General features: G+C 33.3%; 2 protein-coding genes across 2 annotated transcripts; one reads left to right on the plus strand and one right to left on the minus strand.

Annotated features, from left to right (window-relative positions):
• Positions 1–1,742: 1,742 nt before the first annotated feature.
• LOC106661104 (heat shock protein 83) lies at positions 1,743–4,820 on the minus strand. The gene is made up of 3 exons (XM_014384286.2): positions 4,580–4,820; positions 3,894–4,153; positions 1,743–3,819 (listed from the first exon to the last, which is right to left on the minus strand). Exons 2-3 carry the CDS (start codon positions 4,151–4,153, stop codon positions 1,911–1,913), a joined length of 2,169 nt encoding a protein of 722 aa, XP_014239772.1. The 5' UTR covers positions 4,580–4,820; the 3' UTR covers positions 1,743–1,910.
• An 8,007-nt stretch (positions 4,821–12,827) lies between these two features.
• On the plus strand, positions 12,828–18,620 carry LOC106661214 (ADP-dependent glucokinase). The gene is made up of 8 exons (XM_014384476.2): positions 12,828–13,313; positions 15,697–15,887; positions 16,735–16,831; positions 17,503–17,639; positions 17,701–17,971; positions 18,030–18,207; positions 18,261–18,484; positions 18,545–18,620. Coding segments are annotated over exons 1-8 (1,428 nt in total). The 5' UTR covers positions 12,828–12,984; the 3' UTR covers positions 18,546–18,620.
• Positions 18,621–20,626: the final 2,006 nt, after the last annotated feature.

Genomic DNA, 20,626 nt, shown 5'->3' on the forward strand with positions numbered 1-20,626 from the left:
TCTATTTGTATATTGGTGTGATTTGATAATAAGATTATCCAATTGAAATATATGTATATTGAGGTGTAAATTAATTTGTTCCTTTTTTTATTTATATTTTTGTCATGTTTTTTAATAAGACAAAAACTAAAGTTGTAAATAAAGTAGGCGCTATCAAATGTATATTTGTTTTCTTTTTCTTCCCTAAATAAGCCCATTTTGTCTCATCCCAGTCGTGTTTCACAATATTTTCTTTACTATTTTTTTAAGTAAATTTTATATAACTACCAGATTTTTTATTTTTGTTGTTCTTCATTAAAATGACTTTTATATCTCAATTAAAATTATTAGTATACAATTCACTTTTTGCTATATAAATTGAGATTTCTCTGTGGATTGAGGAATCTGAAATTTGGTTGTTACCAATTTTGGTCTGTCATAAAAAGCTTACAGTGGAAAATTAATAAATACTATTTCAACTGAATACTTATTAAATTCAAAGGATATATATTTTATTAAGCCAAACAAGCAACATAATAGAAGTTGAAGTCTTGTCCCTACGGTTGTGGCTTCGATTACCGCCGTTGCATCGCCCCTAGCCCTTTTTTCATGCTACCCTTCCCCCCAAATATATATGATGAATTAATCAACGGAATCATACTCTTGCTAATATGCAAGCTCAAAGGCCATAAAAAGGTTATGATTTAAACGAACTTAAGGGAGGGACATCTGTGAATTATCTTCCAAACCATTATTTAATTTTTTATTAAAACACAAATTCCTGGTCTCATTTTATTTGGCTTATATTAAAATAAGTATATTAATATAACAATAAAAATACTTAATACCAAGTAATAAATGGTTAATTTTTTTTAACGAGGGTTCGCAACAGCAGAGGTCATATAAACCCTCAGGGTGCCGGTGCTTTTGAAAAAAAAGCCCATTTGTAAGTACGTCGGGTTCGAATGCAGGGCTGCTGGATTTGAACCCGGGACCTTTACCTTACAGTGATGAGCGCCATATCAAAGACTTTTAAACCTTGCGGCCACTGACGCCCCCTGGTTAAAATTTTAATCTATTGCGATGATTTTTCGATATTTTTGATGGATTATCTTCCAAACCATTATTTAATTTTTTAGTAAAACACGAATTCCTGGTCTCATTTTATTTGGCTTACATTAAAAAAAGTATATGCTGTGATTAATATAACAATAAAAATACTTAATACCAAGTAATATTAAAATTTTAATCTATCGCAACAACTTTTCGGTATTTTTGGTGGATTATCTTCCAAACCATTAATTTTTTAGTAAAACACGAATTCTGGTCTCATTTTATTTGGCTTAAATTAAAATCTGCGATTAATATAACGGAAGAAACTACTTAATGCATTCATTGTAAAACCCAAGTAATAAATAGTTAAAATTTTAATCTGCCACTATTTTCTGGCATACCATGATTTACTGTTTAGCAACCGTTAATGTTGACCATTGATCTCATACAAATTTTACAACAAAATGGGAAGACCAATCTTTGCCAACTAATATTCGTGTTGACCATTTCTAAAATATAGTTCCAATTAAACTTTAGTCCATTAGACTTGCCTATAAAGACAATTTGGTTGTACTATCAATGATTTTCAAATACGTAGCAGTTTTTTTGTGAGTGGTATATTAAAAAAGGAAAAATAAACAAAAACTTTTTTTTTAAATATTTAATTACAAACATTAATTATTTTCCAAATAATTAACTTAAAATTAGAAATAACTAATTTGTACAAAAAAATCACATTAACTGAACTTGGGATTTTATTACACTAAGATTCTCTTTCTTTTAAAGATCACATTTTAATTAATATATAAATTTCCTTAGGAAATGATTAATTAGGAAAAAAGTGCTTTGGAATAAATTGATATCAGTCTCAAAGAAATTTAATCGACTTCCTCCATTCGCGAGACGTCTTCACCTTCTAGGACAGGGATCTCTTGAGCGGCGGGTTCTTCTTCTCCAACAGGCACATCATCTTCATCGATGCCAAGACCGAGTTTGATCATCCTGTAAATCCTAGAAGCATGGACTTGGGGTTCTTCGAGAGCGAATCCAGACGAGAGGAGGGAGGTTTCGAAAAGAAGGATGGCCAAGTCTTTTACAGCTTTGTCGTTCTTGTCGGCTTCGGCTTTCTCGCGGAGGGTGTTGATGATCGGGTGGTCGGGGTTGATCTCTAGGTGTTTCTTGGCTGTCATGTAGCCCATTGTCGAGGTATCCCTCAAAGCCTGAGCTTTCATGATCCTTTCCATGTTCGCCGTCCAACCGTACTGCGATGTGACGATACAGCAAGGGGAATCTACTAGCCTGTTGCTCACGACTACTTTTTCTACTTTCTTGTCGAGGATATCCTTCATAACTTTGCAGAGGTTTTCGAATTTAGCCTTGTCTTCTTCGCGTTTCTTCTTTTCCTCTTCGTCCTCTGGGAGTTCGAGTCCTTCCTTGGTAACTGACAAGAGCTGTTTGCCATCGAATTCCTTCATCTGCTGAACGACATATTCATCAATTGGCTCAGTCATGTATACAACTTCAAATCCACGCTTCTTGACCCTCTCAACGAAGGAAGAGTTGGCGACTTGGTCTTTGCTCTCACCAGTGATGAAGTAAATGTGCTTTTGATTTTCCTTCATCCTTGCAACGTAGTCCTTGAGAGAGCAAGCTTCATCACCAGAGGCGGATGTGTGGTACCTCAACAGTTCTGAGAGTTTCTTCCTGTTTTGAGAGTCCTCATGGATTCCGAGTTTAAGATTCTTGCTGAATTGATCGTAGAACTTCTTGTAGTTGTCCTTATCCTCAGCCAATTCGTCAAAAAGTTCAAGACACTTCTTGACCAAATTCTTCCTGATCACTTTAAGGATCTTGTTCTGTTGCAACATCTCACGAGAAATGTTGAGAGGAAGATCTTCACTGTCGACGACACCTTTGATGAAGTTCAAATATTCAGGAATAAGGTCTTCGCAGTTATCCATAATGAATACTCTCCTCACATATAATTTGATGTTGTTCTTCCTCTTCTTATTTTCAAAGAGATCAAAAGGAGCCCTTCTTGGTGCAAAGAGTAAAGCTCTGAATTCAAGTTGGCCTTCAACAGAGAAGTGCTTAACAGCAAGGTGGTCTTCCCAGTCATTGGTAAGAGATTTGTAGAATTCACCGTATTCATCTTGAGTGATATCATCGGGGTTCCTGGTCCAGATGGGTTTGGTCTTGTTCAGTTCTTCATCTTCAGTGTACTTTTCTTTGATTGTCTTCTTCTTTTTCTTCTTTTCTTTGCCGTCTTCCTCTTCATCCTCTCCGACATCTTCAATCTTTGGCTTATCTTCATCCTCCTTGTCTTTCTCTTTCTCAGCATCTCCTTCGCCCTTCTCCTCTTCTACTTCTTCATCACTGATTTCCTTCTCGCGCTCTTTTTCGACAAGGAGCTTGATCGGGTAGCCGATGAATTGAGAATGCTTCTTGACGACATCCTTGATCTTTCTCTCTTCCAAAAACTCAGTTTGGTCTTCCTTGATGTAAAGGACGATCTTGGTACCACGGCCGAGGGGTTCACCAGGGTCGGGCCTGACCGTGAAAGAACCACCAGCAGAAGATTCCCACAAATACTGTTCATCGTCATTGTGTTTCGAGCTGACTGTCACCTTGTCAGCAACTAAGTAAGCCGAGTAGAAACCAACACCAAACTGACCAATCATAGAAATATCAGCTCCAGCCTGAAGTGCCTCCATGAAAGCTTTTGTTCCTGACTTTGCAATCGTTCCCAAGTTGTTTACAAGATCAGCCTTGGTCATACCAATACCACTATTGACAAAAATAAAAAATTAATAACAAACTTTAAACAAAAAGTATTTACTAAAATTTTAAGGCTAACTTACGTGTCAATAACAGTCAATGTCCTGTCATCCTTGTTCGGAATAATCTTAATGTAAAGCTCCTTTCCGGATTCAAGCCTGGTAGGATCTGTAAGAGACTCGTAGCGGATCTTGTCCAAGGCATCTGAAGAATTGGAGATCAACTCTCTTAAAAATATCTCCTTGTTGGAATAAAACGTGTTGATGATCAGAGACATCAACTGGGCGATCTCCGCCTGGAATGCGAAGGTCTCGGTCTCACCCATTTCAACGTCTTCCGGCATCTAACAAAAAAATTATTAACTTAATATTTTTATTATAAAGCTTAGATGGCGTTAAAATAATTTTAAAGTAAAAATAAATTTTTACAAATATTGAAATTATAAAGCTTAGATGGCGTTAAAATAATTTTAAACTAAACGTATCAAGTTTTTTTAGTAAAAATTAGTTAAGAATTTTTACAAACATTAAATTATAAAGCTTAGATAACGTTAAAATAATTTTAAACTAAACTGTTAATGGACAGATCACTTCGAATTATTAAAAAAATATTAGAAACAAATGATGGAAAAAGATTTGCTAAAAATTGTTTTAGAAAAATGTCACGTGGATTGATTTTCTTTTATTTCCCTAACCATTTAAAAAAATAATTCTATTAATTTTTAAATTGGTTTATTAAGCATTATAATAATAATACATTAAGGACTTACGTTTTCAAGTTTAGTAGATCAAGTTGAAAAGAAGATTAAGTTTTAGCGCAAATCGCAAGTTAACAGCTCGGGTTTCTAAACGAATCTGACGCCGCGAAACGGTGGGGCGGTTATATAGCCAAGGCCGGTTTGGTCCCGAATGTTCATGAATGTTCCGGAACTTTCCGGGCCCGCCGGTGCCCCGGGCCCAATTTAGCCGGGCACGCCATTCGTGAAAATCGACCAAAATGTGAAAATTTGGCTTTTTTTGACGGAAAATCTCATAAGTCCTGTCGACAGGACAGAAAAAAATATCCTGGCAATTCAGTGGCAAATTTAAAATTTAATCTCTGAATTGGTTTCCATAAAACAAAACAAAAAAAATTGTGGATAATATGCACAAAAACGGGAAAAACAAAAATCTCAACATATATATTTTATTTTGCAATCCTTAAATTTTTTTACGTTTGAACTAGACATTGACAAAACAAAATTGTATGCGTATATTTTATATTACAGCCCACCTTTATTAAATTATAATTTTGTCTATACTATGTATATTATGTTTTTAATATGTAAATATATTATTTATATATCCTTTACATCAATAAATTTAATCAACATTATAAAGAAATTTGGATAATTAAGGCAGATAAAAAAAATTTGAACCCACGTGGTCAGTGTAGAAAAACGACGCACAAAATCTTATTTCTAAATCCCTATAAAACATCCACTACTTTTTAAACTTTGTCTATTCTAAAATGATAATTAAACTTAAATATTTACTTTAATCGCTTTTAAAAATCCTCTTCCAATTAACTATTTTGTTGTCGTGTCGAAACTACGTTTTCAAACTTTTTTTACCTTTATCCGTCAAAGAAATTAGTAAATCAGATGTTCTGGAATCGTTTTACATGTAACAGACAAAAAGCATGGATGTTTTTTCAATTATTTAACCATATGTTTTGTTTTATTTATTAACAATTTGGCAGATTATAAAAAATTAGTTGCGTTGGTGGAACCCACGTGGTCGCTCGTCCTATCTTGTATTCTAAAACCAGGCGAAATTTGTTTTATTCACTTCCCATATTAAAACATTTATTTAACAATATATTTTTTAACGGATTTGATTTGTTCAACAATATAACTGATTGTGTAAACGCCCTGGTTAACTGTCTTACCTCCTTCAACGGTTTACTCCATAAAGTCTTAAAGACAAAGCAATAATAATATAAAGAAAATAATGCAAAATAGTATTGAAAACGTGTATAAAAGTGAAAATGGTCCTTTTATTGATCGTTAGGTCCAGGGGGTTCTGGAACATTCTTGTTTCGTCTGTTGGGACGGGAGTGGAACGGTCTAGGTCGGTTACGGTAGACTCAGACAACCCTACTTATGGTACTTTTGATGAATCATCATGATGACGGTCATCACTATATGGGCTTTTTCTTCGTAATTTTGCCATTATCGTTCCAACTTCCATGTACGATTGTGTTGCGTGTTGTGCAATTTTGCAGGGTTGTCGTCCCTATTGATTTCCGCTCTTTAAGGGTCAGGCCCTGGGTGTGACGTTCGCCGTCGCGGGTGAATTGTCGATTTTGCCGCATTCGCAGTTTAAATAGGCTAATTTTCTACCTCAGATTCAAGAGACAACATAAATTTTGATCTACAATTAATTAATCGTTTATATCAAACAACCTTCCCCCCCCCCAAAAAAAAAATGTAAGCAGGAACTCTGGTAAAAGCTGCAAAACTGAAAAGTCAAATCAAACTGACAACTCAAACTGCAAGTTCAGCTTTTTTAGGCAAACGAGTTGGTTTGGCTTTTGCATTGAACAATAAATATCACAACATTTTCATGTTTGGCATCTTAAAAGTCAAACATACCTGGTTTGTTTTTGAGAACGTTTTGAGAGTTTTGACTGCCAAATTAGTAAAACCGAAAAAAAAAATCTTTTTTGGAAGTTCAGCCTTTTTGGGGCAATCATTGCTAGGAATACATTGATTTTTGCTACATTATGCATTGAAAATTCTTTATATTTTCATACGTTAAATGTCAACCATGTCTGGTTTGTTTCCCTGGTCTTTTTCATGGATCAGACTGACAGCTTAGTAAAATTGCAAAGAAATGGAAAATATATATATTTTTTTTAGAAGATCAGCCTTTTGGAACAACTGGTTGGAATAAATTGGTTTAGTACATACTTTGCAAATTAAATATCTCAACATTTTCATTGTTAAATTTGATCTCTTAAAAGCCAAACAAGTCTTATTTGTACTTCTGAATTTTTTTCAGGATTTAAGTACACAGTAGGATTAAAACTACCAAAAATTGGAAATTCATATATACATCTATTTTGAAAAAGTTCAGTCTTTTTGAGGCATTCTTTTCTAGGGATAAATTGACTTTGGTACATTATAAATTGAATATTCTCTATATTTCCATATCAAGTTTGATATGTTAAAAGTCAAATATATTTGGTTTGTGTTTATGAACTTTTGGAGAGTTATGGCTGATAACTTAGTAAAACTGCAAAAAAATATTGAAAACATATTCTTTTATAAAAGTTTAGCCTTTTTGGGACAGCTGTTGCTAGGGATAAATTGACTTTGGTACATTGAACACTGAATATTTCCAACATTTTCATGTCAAGGCCTGATTTGTTTTTGTGGACTTATGTAGAAGTTAGCCTAATAACATAGTGGGCTTAAAATGCAAAGAAATGGGAAACTTTTCTTTTATTGTTCAGCTTTTTTAGTTTTTGTACAAGTATATGTGTCAATAAAGCTATTTATTTATTGTTGTAGGTCAGGTATGAAGGACTCATCAGTAAACTAAAAGGATGCTACCTAAGCAGTACATAGATATTATCAGTACCTACCTAACTGATGTTTTAGGGTCACCAAGAAGATCAATATTCAGAATTAAAAACAATAAATGCATGAGTGCCACAAGGTAGCATATTAGATCCCCTTCTTTATTTCCTATACACCAGTGATTTTCTGAAAATAGCAGTAAAAATTGCAATGTTTTCAAATGAAACCTCAATGATATCAGTTGGAACAACCACCAACCATTCATGCAAAATCCTTCAAAAGGCTTGGAACAAGGTAAACAAATATACAAACAAAATAATAAAATAAATAACAATTAGAAAAGGCTCAATCAGCCTAAAGTGAGTATATAAAGTAGTACATATAAATTTTATGTACAAAAAAGTGGACCGCCTCTCATAATCGATGGAACTATTATACCATTCAGCAATACAGCTAAATGTCTGGGACTGAGCTTAGATACCGAGATGGAGAGAGCACTTGAAGACAAAAAAGGAAAGAAATAAGTTCACTAATTTTGTGGTCCGCTTGACCAATTAATATATTACAATTAATTAAGGGTTTTAGTTGAGATAAAAAAGTCAATGGCACGAGCGGGATTCGAACCCACGATCTTCGGCTTGATACGTCGAGAATCCAATCCGATTACACGACATTTGAAAAATGGCAAAAAGGAGGGAAAATTCAAAAGGTGCGATTGAGATGGGAAGTTGGTGTCCGAGTGGATCGAGGTCACGATAGCTCAAGTGGTAGAGCAGCGGTGTATCAAGCCAAAGATCGTGGGTTCGAATCCCGCTCGTGCCATTGACTTTTTATCTCAACTAAAAACCTTAATTAATTGAAAGAAATAAGTTTAAGGCATATACAACTGTGATTGATAGGAAACAGCTCTAAACTTACTATCAAATAAATTATCATACAAACAAGGCCTAAAACCTGTGGTATTCAACTATGGCATTTACCAAACACAGTAATATCAAAATTATACAAACTTCAAAATAAAATCTTATGTAATGTACTCAATGCACCTTGGTACGTAAGGAGAATAAGGACATTACATAGGAAGCGCCAAAGAAACACTGCTAAAGAAAAATTACTTCTGGTACACTGACAGCTCCAAAACTGACAAGGGCACAGGGGCTGGAGTCTTCGGGAGGACTGAACTGTATCTAAACTTAGGTAAATTTGATACAGTTTTCCAGTCTGAAATCATAGTGATTGAACACTGCACGAAGGAAATAAAAATACGTTCCTGGACTGGAGACAGCAGTAAGTCATTCACGCAGCACTAAAGGCCATAGGCTCATGTGAAGTAAAGACAATAAGTGTATGTAATGAATGAAAGCCCTGGTAGAAGTCAGTAACACCAATGACCTGAGCCTGGAATTGGACCCTGGGCATTCGGGCAATAGAGGCAATGAAAAGGTAGTTGGCTGGGGGGGGGGGATTTAGGTCTCGAACCTTACTATGGCTTAGCATGGGGGCTGCGGTAGCTGAGTGGTTAAGGCGTTAGACTCTCGGCTAGTAGATCCTGCGGTCGTGGGTTCGATCCCCACCGTCGCCTCTGGACTTTTTCTGACGCCTAAGGGGACCAGTGGCTGCAATTGAAAGAAATTGGCACGGCACTCATCAATGGAAGGGGTGGGATCAGATCTCAGCGACCCTGAATTTGGTCCCAACCCCCTTCAAAAATGAGTTTCTTTGATGGAAGAACACCGGTACAATGGGGGCTCAAGTTCACATTTGTGTTGCGAGCTCTCCCCCAAAATATGGAGCCATGGATAAAGTACAATAAGCTGTACAGCTCAGCTGCAGTGCTCAGGAGGGAACTCCTCCAGTCCTTGGTATCCAAGAAAAAAAAATGGCCTATCATCATGCCACAAAAAGGGTTAAATCCTAAAATAGATCCTTAATGAATGCAAAGTTTGGTCGAATAATACCCCAGGCATGAGGCCCGTAAAAATATTCATAGAAGGACCAGCTTACAAAGGAATTACTGAAAGCCAACCACAACTGAACCAGGATTCTTGTTGTACTCCTGACAGGGATAGAAGTACAGACAGAAGAAACTCTGTGCAGTTACTGCCAGGAAGAGGAGACCACAGAAATATTTTATGCTTTTGTGAAGGTCTATGCAATGCAGATTTTTATAAATAGGAGAGGGAAAGCCATGAGCAAGATTCTACAATAGACGCTGCCAAGGATGTGGAGTTTGATTAACAACCTGAAGCTGGCCAGTGACTTGTAAAAACCAGAAGAACACAACAGTCTTACTCATTTCGAGGTGAGGAAGGCATTGGGGCCATCTTTCATCCATATCCCTATTCCTACATAGGGGAACATGGTGGAAATTTGCTGCCAACCACCAGGCTCACCTCAGCCAGCACGAGAATGTGGAAGCAACCACACTCCTTCACAAGATAGAAGGTTGAAAAAAACAAAACCATATGAACTATTGCTGTTAACAATTTGATGAATAGTGAAGTGTAAATCTTATTGTATCAATGGCTTTATAATGTATCTTAAATTTGGAAAAGAAAGAATTTACCTTGACCTCATATTTTTTTATAAACTTGTGAATAATCAGATTGAGCCTCCTTATTTTTTATTCCAAATTAAACTTTAATGATCTCCACCTCTCATCCCAGAAACAAAAAATATTCTTCATTTCTGCCCATAAAACTAATTGCACAAAAGAAAGTCCCATCAATTGGTTAATGTACACATCTAATGCTTATCCACACCTGTCATACCAAGATAATATTAGCATTTTTTTAAATTAATTAATTTCTGCACTCAAGATATAATTTTTTATATATTTTTTTAATTAATAAAAACTGCGACCTTATTGGTCATTAAGCCTTGAATCTATACAAGTCAACGGTGCAGCCCGGCCCCATCAGAGCAAAGCCTCCACAAACCTTGGTCCATTGGCAGCCCCAGGCTTGGGAAGAATGGAATCCCATGGATTTCTTGCAATTAATGCTTTTAATCTTAATATCGTGCACAGGGCTTTATCAAGGAGGAGTCGGTGTCTTGTCACCATCAACACCTCTTCCAAGGGCCAAGCTCACTGGATCTCAGAATCCAGGGAGGCACCCCTCAATCCAGCCCAAGACTGACCAGCACCCAAGGTCCCGTATAGATGTCGCCAGAAGTCAGCCACACCACACCACACCACCAACATAGGAAACAAAAGTTGAGGGGGAAATAAATGTTTAAATCAGTTTATGTTCTATTTTCATATCCATTTTATGTGTGCCTCATTGTCTTTCTGCACACACATAGTTTGTTTAATATTTACAATTATATATTTCTATGTTATGCTATTATTAATAATTATCTTTTTAATTTAAGTTTTGTTTGTATTCTATAAATTATGTTAATTGTATATATTTGCAGCTATTTTTATTTAATAATTCATACTTCCAATTATTTGTTATTATATTTATTTACGGATCGAAATCCACTATAAAAAAGACATTTTACAATAACAAAAAATATAAATAATATATGTAAAAATACAAATAATATATATAAAAAGAATAAGGACGTATATCCATGGTAATAATATAAATGGTAAATATAAATGATAAATATAAAAATACAATTAAAGAGTAAAAACTGAACAACAAAAATGAANAGATCATCAGCAAATAATAAAAATTGAGCAGAAGGAAGAGCAAGATGGATATCATTAATAAATAAGAGAAACAAAACTGGTCCAAGATGAGACCCTTGCGGGACTCCCGAGGAAGCCGCAAAGGGACATTATTTAAATGATTTTATTTTGACTATTTGTTTTCTGTCAGAGAGAAAGCTGGATAACCAATTCAAGATAGTTCCGGTGAAACCAATATTGTAATTCTAATTCAGTTGTTTCTTTAATTAACTATTTATATTCTGTAATGAATCTCTGTATTAGCTCTCCTGATTATATTTGTAACTGTTGTAAAATTTTAATAAGCTTCGCCTGTAAAATAAATAAATAAGAATGTAAACATTTATTTATTGTACTATATTATTGTAAAATTAAAGGTTGGTCTAATAAGGCCAGATTTTATAAATAAATAAAAAAAATATAGTAATTATTTATTAAAATGTAAGATATCACAGGTTTTTAAAATTATTATTATTTTTTAACAAATTGGAGTTCATATAGAAAAGAGGGATAATATGACAGGTTTTGTTTTAATTGGTCTAGTTTTTGAGTTTTTACTTTAATTAACTATTTATATTTTTTTTTAAATGAATCTGTATTAGCTCCCATGATTATATTTGTAAGTTGTAACTAATGTATAATTTGAATAAGCCTTGCCTGTAAAATAAATAAATAAGAATGTAAACATTTATTTAATGAAATATATCATTGTCAAATTAAAGGTTGGTCTAATAATGTCAGATTTAATAAATAAATTTTTAGAAAATTATTGTAATTATTTAAACAATTTTATTAAAATGTAATATATCACAGGTTTTTTAAAAATTATTATTTTCTTAAACAATTTGCAGTTCATACAGAAAAGCGGGAAAATATAAGTTTTTTTTTTTATTGTTTCGGTTTTTCAGTATTTTCTTTAATTAACTATTTATGTTTTTTAATGAATCTCTGTATGAGCTCTCCTGATTATATTTATAACTGTTGTATAATTTTAATAAGCTTTGCCTATAAAATCAAGAAGTAAATAAGAATGTAAACATTTATTTATTGTAATAAATTATTGTAAAATTAAAGGATGGTCTAATAAAGCCAGATTTAATAAATACATTAAAAAAATATTATATTATTCATTTAAATGTAAAATATCGCAGGCTTTTTTTAAACAATTTTCAGTTCATACAGAAAAGTGGGAAAGCATCAGTTTTTTTTCCCCGGTTGTTTCTTTAATTAACTATTTATGTTTTGTAATCAATATCTATATTAGCTCTCCTAATTATATTTGTACGCTTTGCATGTAAAATAAATATTAATTAATTAATATTAATTAAATTATTGTGTATATAATAATATACAGTATGTGTGGTGATTAGTGACCGTTAATCGATATTTATTTAGAAATCGTGAGTTGCAGTCTGGTGCACCATCTCACGATTTCTAAATAAATATATAGTATATATCATTGTAAAATTAATTATTTGTCTAATAAGGCCAGTTTAAATAAATAAATTTAAAAAAATTGTATTTATCTATTAAAATGTAAAATATCATAGGTTTTTAAATTATTATTTTTTTTAAACAATTTGCAGTTCATACAGAAAAGCGGGAACAATATTTTTTGTATATTTTTGTCATGCGGAATTTTTTTGATTACTATTTTTTTAATACTAATTTAATTTTTGTATTAATTTATTAGCAACAATAAAAATTATATTATTGTGCCGTTGTATAACTACTGTTTATTATAAGTGATGATGGTTTAATGGAAGGGGGTAAAAACGAGAGACAAGGTTGGCCACCCGGCAGGTTATCGGTTCTAAGGTTACATCGTCGTGGTTTTGACATTGACATTTCTCCTTTGGAGGATCTACCGTCCACGTCTGGGCTGGTTGGTGCCGGTCTTCTGAACAGAGACACAGGGTGAATAAAATAAATGGGCCTAACAGACATAATAAGCGTTGGGACGGCGTTTTCCGTCGCGTGCGTTCTGTTGTCCATTTACCTACGGGACCCGGAACAGGAACTCCGCGACCGGCTTGTCAACGTGATCAACGGCCTCATCCATGTGGAGGACAGGCATATCAAACTGTCTCCAAAAGTTCTCGTCGGCTACGGGGGCTGTGTCGACCTGTACGTAAGAGGTGGAGAGCTCTTCACCTACCGCCCGGACATCGGAGAACCGAGGCACTTCGACGGGATCAACACCATCGACGAGCTGGAGAGGTCATACGCCTACTACTTCCAGCACGGAGCTGCCACTGAGTGAGCTGACATATTTTTTTAAAAACTTTTCCCTACTCAAAATGCACATAAAATTTACATAAAAACTTTTGATTAATTCTACTTTTAATCTAAGGTCAGGGATGAGATAAAAAACAAGTGTCTCGAGTGGATTCGAACCCACGACCTTTGGCTCGAAAGAGGGAAAATTCGAAAGGTTGGTGTTTGAGTGGATCGAAGTCACGATGCTTAAGTGGTTCGTGCAGTGGCGTATTGAGCAGGTCATTGGTTTGAATCCCGCTCGAGACACTTAACTTTTTCATCTTAACCATGACCTTACATTAAAAGTATAAAATAATTATGACTACTGAATACATATATGGATTAATATACATACAAAAAATTGCCCATATAGCTGGTAGTTGGAGAGAAGCGGCGTATTCCTATTTTTGTGTATTGTGGGCTGTGATAAAGAGAGGTCCACGAGCATAGTTTCAAGCCCTACAGTTGCACACATGGAGCCTCATAAGAATGTTAGAACATTTCTACGTATGATTGCGCCAAGCTGGGTGCCAGAAGTGCCTGTCATCTTTCTTCTCACTCGATATTCTGTACAGACATCTGACCTGTTCCCTGAAACGTTGAAAAGCCCAGTCAAATCACCTAGACGCCTAGTGACTGCATTGCACTAATAATGTAACAGCTTTAACTCTATTACTTAAAAAGCATGGCTGGTGACCTGGTCATAATAAAAAATTAAATCAAATAAAATCAACTAAAGAAAATAAAAAAAACTAAGAAAGTTTTTTTGTGGAAATCAATTCAGAATGAACCTGATTACACGACACTTGAAAAATGGCAAAAAGAGGGAAAATTCGAGAGGTTGTAAGTTGAGGTGAGGATTTGGTACCCGAGTGGATTGAAGTCACGATAGCTCAAGAAGTTAGAGCAGCCGAGTAGAGGAGTCGAATCCCGTTCTTGACACTTGCCTTTTCATCTCAACGATGACCTTATATTAAAAGTATAAAATAATTATGACTACTGAATACAAATATGGATTAATATACATACAAAAAATTGCCAATATATTCTGGCATTAATAAAAGTTAAACCTTATTTTTCTTGTGGCACTGTTCAGGTAAAAGTAATGACCAACTGAAAAAGTTTCACGTCAGATTTTCAAAAATTCACATTTTAGAAAGACAGGTAAATTATTTTATTTTATATTATTTTATTACTGTTAGAAGAAATTACCATGTTCAACCAATTACGTAGGTTCTTCAAGTTATATACAGGGTGACTTGCTACTCGTGCTACAAACTTCACCAGTAGATTCTTGACCCTAAAATGAACAAAAAAGTTCATATTGACCATGGTCCGATTCTCAACCATTTCAGAGTAATTTCGCTTTTTATCGATTTTGAAAGATATCACGTCCTGGCGTCGGAAAATCGTGATATCTTTTAATCTAAACATTTCTCTTAAAATCTATAAGCACCGTTGAAATCCCCGTTAATTTTTCAATAAGAAGATGAAGGTGGCAAAACGTTTGGGTCTTTCTTCCTTGACCTTCTAGCTGTTTGTAAACTTCTTAAGCATTACATACTAAATGGGCATTAAATTAAATTAAAAAATTTCAATGGAATTATGATTTTGATTCTCTCTAAAAATTAACGGGGATTTCAACGGTGCTTATAGATTTTAAGAGAAATGTTTAGATTAAAAGATATCACGATTTTCCGACGCCAGGACGTGATATCTTTCAAAATCGATAAAAAGCGAAATTACTCTGAAATGGTTGAGAATCGGACCATGGACAATATGAACTTTTTTGTTCATTTTAGGGTGAAGAATCTACTGGAGAAGTTTGTAGCACGAGTAGCAATTCACCCTGTATATATAATAATAATTAAATAAAGATCACAGGGAAAAGTAATCTCATTTATAAATCAACTTCACGATTTTAACTGGAATGAACTTTGTTGAATGCCAATATGAAATTGCCAAAAATACTAATAATTTTTTCCTCTTTAAATTAAAATTTAGTTTCACTAGATTCACTACACTAAATATATTGTCCGTGGCTGAGAAATTTTGATTTGATTCTGATTGTGATTTTGTAACTATGTTGTTATTTATCCATTCGTTGATCCTGTTTAAAAGCAAAGCTGAATAAAAGTTCCAATTGTGTTAATTAGGGAGATTAATCTGTAGTTTGAGACATAATTTTTATTTATTTATTTTTTGTACAATGGAAAAACTTGCTTTATTTAAAACTATAGTTGTGTCCCCACTATTTAATTTCAAACTGCTCATGATACTTGGATGCTTTAAAGTAACAAAAATATTACGTTAGATTAGATTTATTTACTATTTAATGAATTAATTATAAAACTGTTTTTAACATAATGTGTTCTTGTTTCAGGAGGTACACAGTCAATTCTACACTTTTTGACAGCTTGATTGAAAGAGCGGAAAAATTGCCAACGTCCTACTACACAATCGGCGGCAATGCGCCTGTCATGGCGATGCGCCTTTTCAGAGAGGGCTGCCAGGTCATACTAGCCTCGACTATTTCAGAAAAACACAGAAATAACATACCAAAAGGAATTAAAGGTAAACAAAAAAAAATTATAAAAGATAAAAACGAACAATTAATGATAATTCTTTTTTTTTAAATTTCTTTGTGTTGAAATGATTTAATTATTTTATAACTGCAAATTATTGTCATGTTAATATAACTTGTATGAATAAACCTTACCCATTGTTACATTTGATTAATTAATTCTTTTATTATAAATATTTAATTATTTCTTCTTTTTGTTTAAATTAACAATTAAGATCATATTAATTTCTCATGGGCATTCATAAATGTTTGATTTTTTTGCTATTTCACAATAATTAGCTCATACATAATATAAGCAAATTACCTGTACATAAATATGATTTTAAAAAATCAGTTTTTTTAAATCTACATTTTATTTGAACAATTTTATCAGCAATAAAGTCGTTAAAAATTTGATGAAGTTGGCTAAAAATTCAGAAACAAGATATAATTATCTAACCAAAGATAACTGTGATGAGCTTGTAGTAATTTTAGAAAAAAAGTCTTATCAACCATACAATTTCATTTTAATTAATATTTCATGGATTATGTTGTCATTTTTCAAAAGTCTTTAAAACAACAAAAACATTGCTCATTGTTTTATTTGCTCAATTATTTATTTAAAAAAGCTTCTTAAACCTTTATTACTAAAATAATACGTACATATATTAATATTGAAATAATAAAATTTTATATGTTTGTGGCAGTATATCAGCATATTTCCATAAATGAAATTAGATGGATAGTTTAAAAACAACAATTAATATTTATTTTTAGAGATTTTTTTGTTGATTAATTTTTTTTAATGCAATTTAATGTTGCATGACTAGTGTGAGATGTAACCTGTGTGTTTCATAGTTGTCGGAGAAGCCGTGAAACGTGATGATATTCATTTAATATTGGAATATAAATCTGGAGAAAATTGGGGACCTTACAAAGCTCCAAGGGCCAACCGGTAATTGCTGTATTGTTACATTTATATTTTTGTTTTACTTTTTTATCTTATCTTCGTTTAGTGTAACTAGACTGATATTGCAACATCACAGGACAATTTAAAGATAATTTTTGTAAATGCTTGCATGTTTATTAACCAATTAATTGTTGATTTAAACGACAAAATATTAGATTCACAGAAAACAATTATTTGTAATACAAAGTTATTTAGCCTGTAGTCTGTTAACTTTTCAATTTAAATTTAAATTTTTGGAAAAATTTAATTTTACTTGTATCCATTATTTTTTTGTCAAAACTTGGAATTTTATGGCACCATGTTTAACCACAAGTTTCAAAATGAGACCATAAAAAACTTATATGTATCAAATAGAGTATATACGGTATATACTAAATGTTTGCCTGTTGTTAGTCTCAATCCTTTTTATCTGCAGCTACTGAAGTCAGCAATCAGATTATCCTGTCTTGTAAGTCCATTGCCATGTTGTAACTAGCTTTTATTTTATAATTTAAAGGCATTTTCCTTCTGACAAAGAGTGGGCCGATTTGTTATGAATGAGCACTTAAAGTAAATATTGTACCATAAAATTTTTCTTAGAATATTGTTTTTTACTTGTCATTTTTGAATTTTGATAAATGAAATTTGAAATTAATTTAAATTTGTATTTTGTCTAGGTATATTCTTCACAATGATGTCCACAATCCTGCATTGAAAACTCTTGAATATTTGGACGACCCTATAAAATCGTGGAAACCAGATCTTTTCGTCGTAAGCGGGCTGCAACTTATGGACAATTTTGTATATCCTGAAGGTACTTTTGTCTTAATTTCATGAACACATTTGATCGTGCTGATCGTCAATGATGGCATCAGGTTTTAGGACGGAGAAAATTAAAAGAATACACGACCAAATACAATCCCTTCCGAAATCGACTAAAGTGCACTTTGAAATGGCGTCTTTTACCGAATTAGCTTTACTGATGGACATGAAGAACTACGTAATACCTTTCTCTGATTCTCTTGGCATGAATGAACAGGAATTGGCCAACTTATACAGTATATATCAATATGGAAATATAAGTTTGGTGACAGATTCTACACCGCGAGTTGGCATTGTTTTGGACCAAATGAGATATATTTTTAAGTGAGTTCATTAATTCTTTCTATTTTTTTTTCCAATAATTCCCCAAATATAATTTCAGAAAAATAAGAAAGACAAACACAATAGTACCTAATAGCAAGATCTTGTCCAGAATACATATTCATACTCTCGCTTATCAAGCAATAATGACGGAGATCAATTCAAATTGGAAACATACTGAAATCGCCGCTGCTAAAGCGTCCCTTACAGCATTCAGGCACACTTGTGCATCGTCTGAGGTTTGTTCTACAATTTTAGCACATTACTTTATCTACATTTTTGTATGTTCAAGGTGGATGCAAATAAAGCTGCAGTGTTGATGGATGAGAGCTTTTCCCGTTCTGTCTTGAAAAGCGACTCGGGCAGAATCGAATTGGAGCCTTCGCATCCAGTGCCTTGTTGGAAGGAGGGAAACGTTCTTGTATGTGTCGCAGCTGGAGTCGTGTGCACAAATGTTGAACAGACTGCTGGTGGAGGTGACAACATTTCGGCCGCAGCATTGGCTATTCAACTTTGGTAAAATTTTGCCGCCTAGTTAAAATTAAACATTTGTAATATTTTTTGTTTGTTTTTCAGATAAATTAATGTTAATAAATCCACTGTACCGTTGATCCATTGCATTTATTAAGGGCCTGTATTTATATGTGTTCTACAAAACCCTAAGACTTTTAAATGTAAATTTGAATTATTTTGTTTAATTATTCTAGGATTTCAATATTTTTTTGGACAACTTTTTTCCATTATCCATCTAGTCTTTATAATTACTCAACCAGAAACATGCTATTTTCTTAGCACAATAAGAATTATAAAGTCATTCCTATTTAAAATATTTAATGTGATACATTATTGATGTTTACCAAGTTAGAAACAATGTTGTTTTTAGAAATTAATATTACAATTAATAGTATCAAAGAAATTGACTGTTAGATCTGTGGTTCTTTTTGAAAGGTATGTAATGTTTTTTTTAGAACCAGTAAAAATTGTTACTCGAATGTGTGACCATGTTGGATTGCTAGTACTCAAGGTTTTGATAATTGTTCTTTTAATTTTATTAGGATTTTTTGGGCATTTATTATTTAAGTCTGTTAAATTTGACTTACCGCATTTTTGACTGGATGGGATCAATTTTCACTTTTTTTGTTTGTTTAATTAAATAGGCTAAACAATTAAAAATTAATAATAGACAAATAAATCTATTTTTCTGAGAAAGCTGTTTATCTTTATTAATCCTGTTTATATTGATGTTTTAAGTCTGCTGTATATAAAACTTTGATACTTATCAAATATACAGATACAGATGGCTCAAAAAAACAAATGAAACGGATCAGGCATTTTCTGTATAAGCCCAAAATATGAGCAGTCGAATTCTTTAAAGTACACCTCAGTCTTTCAAGCTGAAATGCATACCATCAATGCTTCTAGCTTAGAAAATTTTAAAATACATCGCACTGACAATCCTCATAACTTCAGAAAGCCAAGTGTTTAACAAAAACATCACAACTAAATTAATGAGTGCATCCAAAATCTCCAAAACCTGGGAAAATGCAACAACTTGATGATGATAACTAGCAAGTGGAGGATCTGCAAGTTATGTTAAAGCAACTCTCACTAAGACTGGCAAGCAGTTAAGAGGGCTAAACTCAAAGGAGTGATACGACTATATACTGGCACTGGAAAACAGCTACCCATGTTTGAATACAAAGCAACTGCTCAATGGAGATGTAACCCGGGATACAAAGAAAACCAAGGGAAAGGAATTGTAACAAGGACAGTAAGTGACCTAATACTTCTTAAGAGAAGAACTGAATCACTTGAACTGAACTGAGGAACTAGGAAAAGTACAAGCCAGAAGGCTGCAGTGCTTGTGGGGCTTAAAATCTCCACTTCCTAAAGAATTTACATCATCATCAACGTTTCTAATACATATGTCCTTGACATTATTTCTGATTTCATTATCAGACTTTGATATTTTAATTATATATTTAAAAAAGAACAGGGTAAGGCTATATAATATAAGACAATTAATTAAGGTTTTTAGTTGAGATGAAAAAAAGTTAATGGCACGAGAGGGATTCGAACCCACGACCTTCGGCTAGATACGCCGCTGNGTGGATCGAGGTCACGATAGCTCAGGTAGTAGAGCAGCGGCGTATCTAGCCGAAGGTCGTGGGTTCGAATCCCTCTCGTGCCATTAACTTTTCTTCATCTCAACTAAAAACCTTAATTAATTGTCTTGTATTAATTGGTCAAGCGGACCACGAAAATAGTGAATTAGCTATATAATATATTCCTGCCATGTACGGGAGAATCTTCAGACTACCCATTGTAAGGACATGATGGCTGTTCGGTTTTGGATGAATATGTGAGAATTTGCACATCAGGATGATTGGAAATGATAAAATTATGGATATATTATATTTCACACCTAAACACAATATTACATAATAATGCAGATTTTATTTTTATTCAAATTTTGAAAGAAAATACCAAGAACCGATGCTGTGAATTGAATCAGAGGAAGTCGCATAGCAAATATTTGAATCAGACCCCTAATAATCTTGGCCCATTTTACCTAATTTATTTCCTGAAGTGTTTATTTATTTAAGATTTCATAATTTTTATTTTTTATTTTTAGGATAGTTTTTGTTTTAGTTTTTT

The sequence above is a fragment of the Cimex lectularius genome, unplaced genomic scaffold (assembly GCF_000648675.2).
Source record: "Cimex lectularius strain Harlan isolate CLEC.00 unplaced genomic scaffold, Clec_2.1 scaffold47, whole genome shotgun sequence".
Taxonomy (NCBI): Eukaryota; Metazoa; Arthropoda; class Insecta; order Hemiptera; family Cimicidae; genus Cimex; species Cimex lectularius.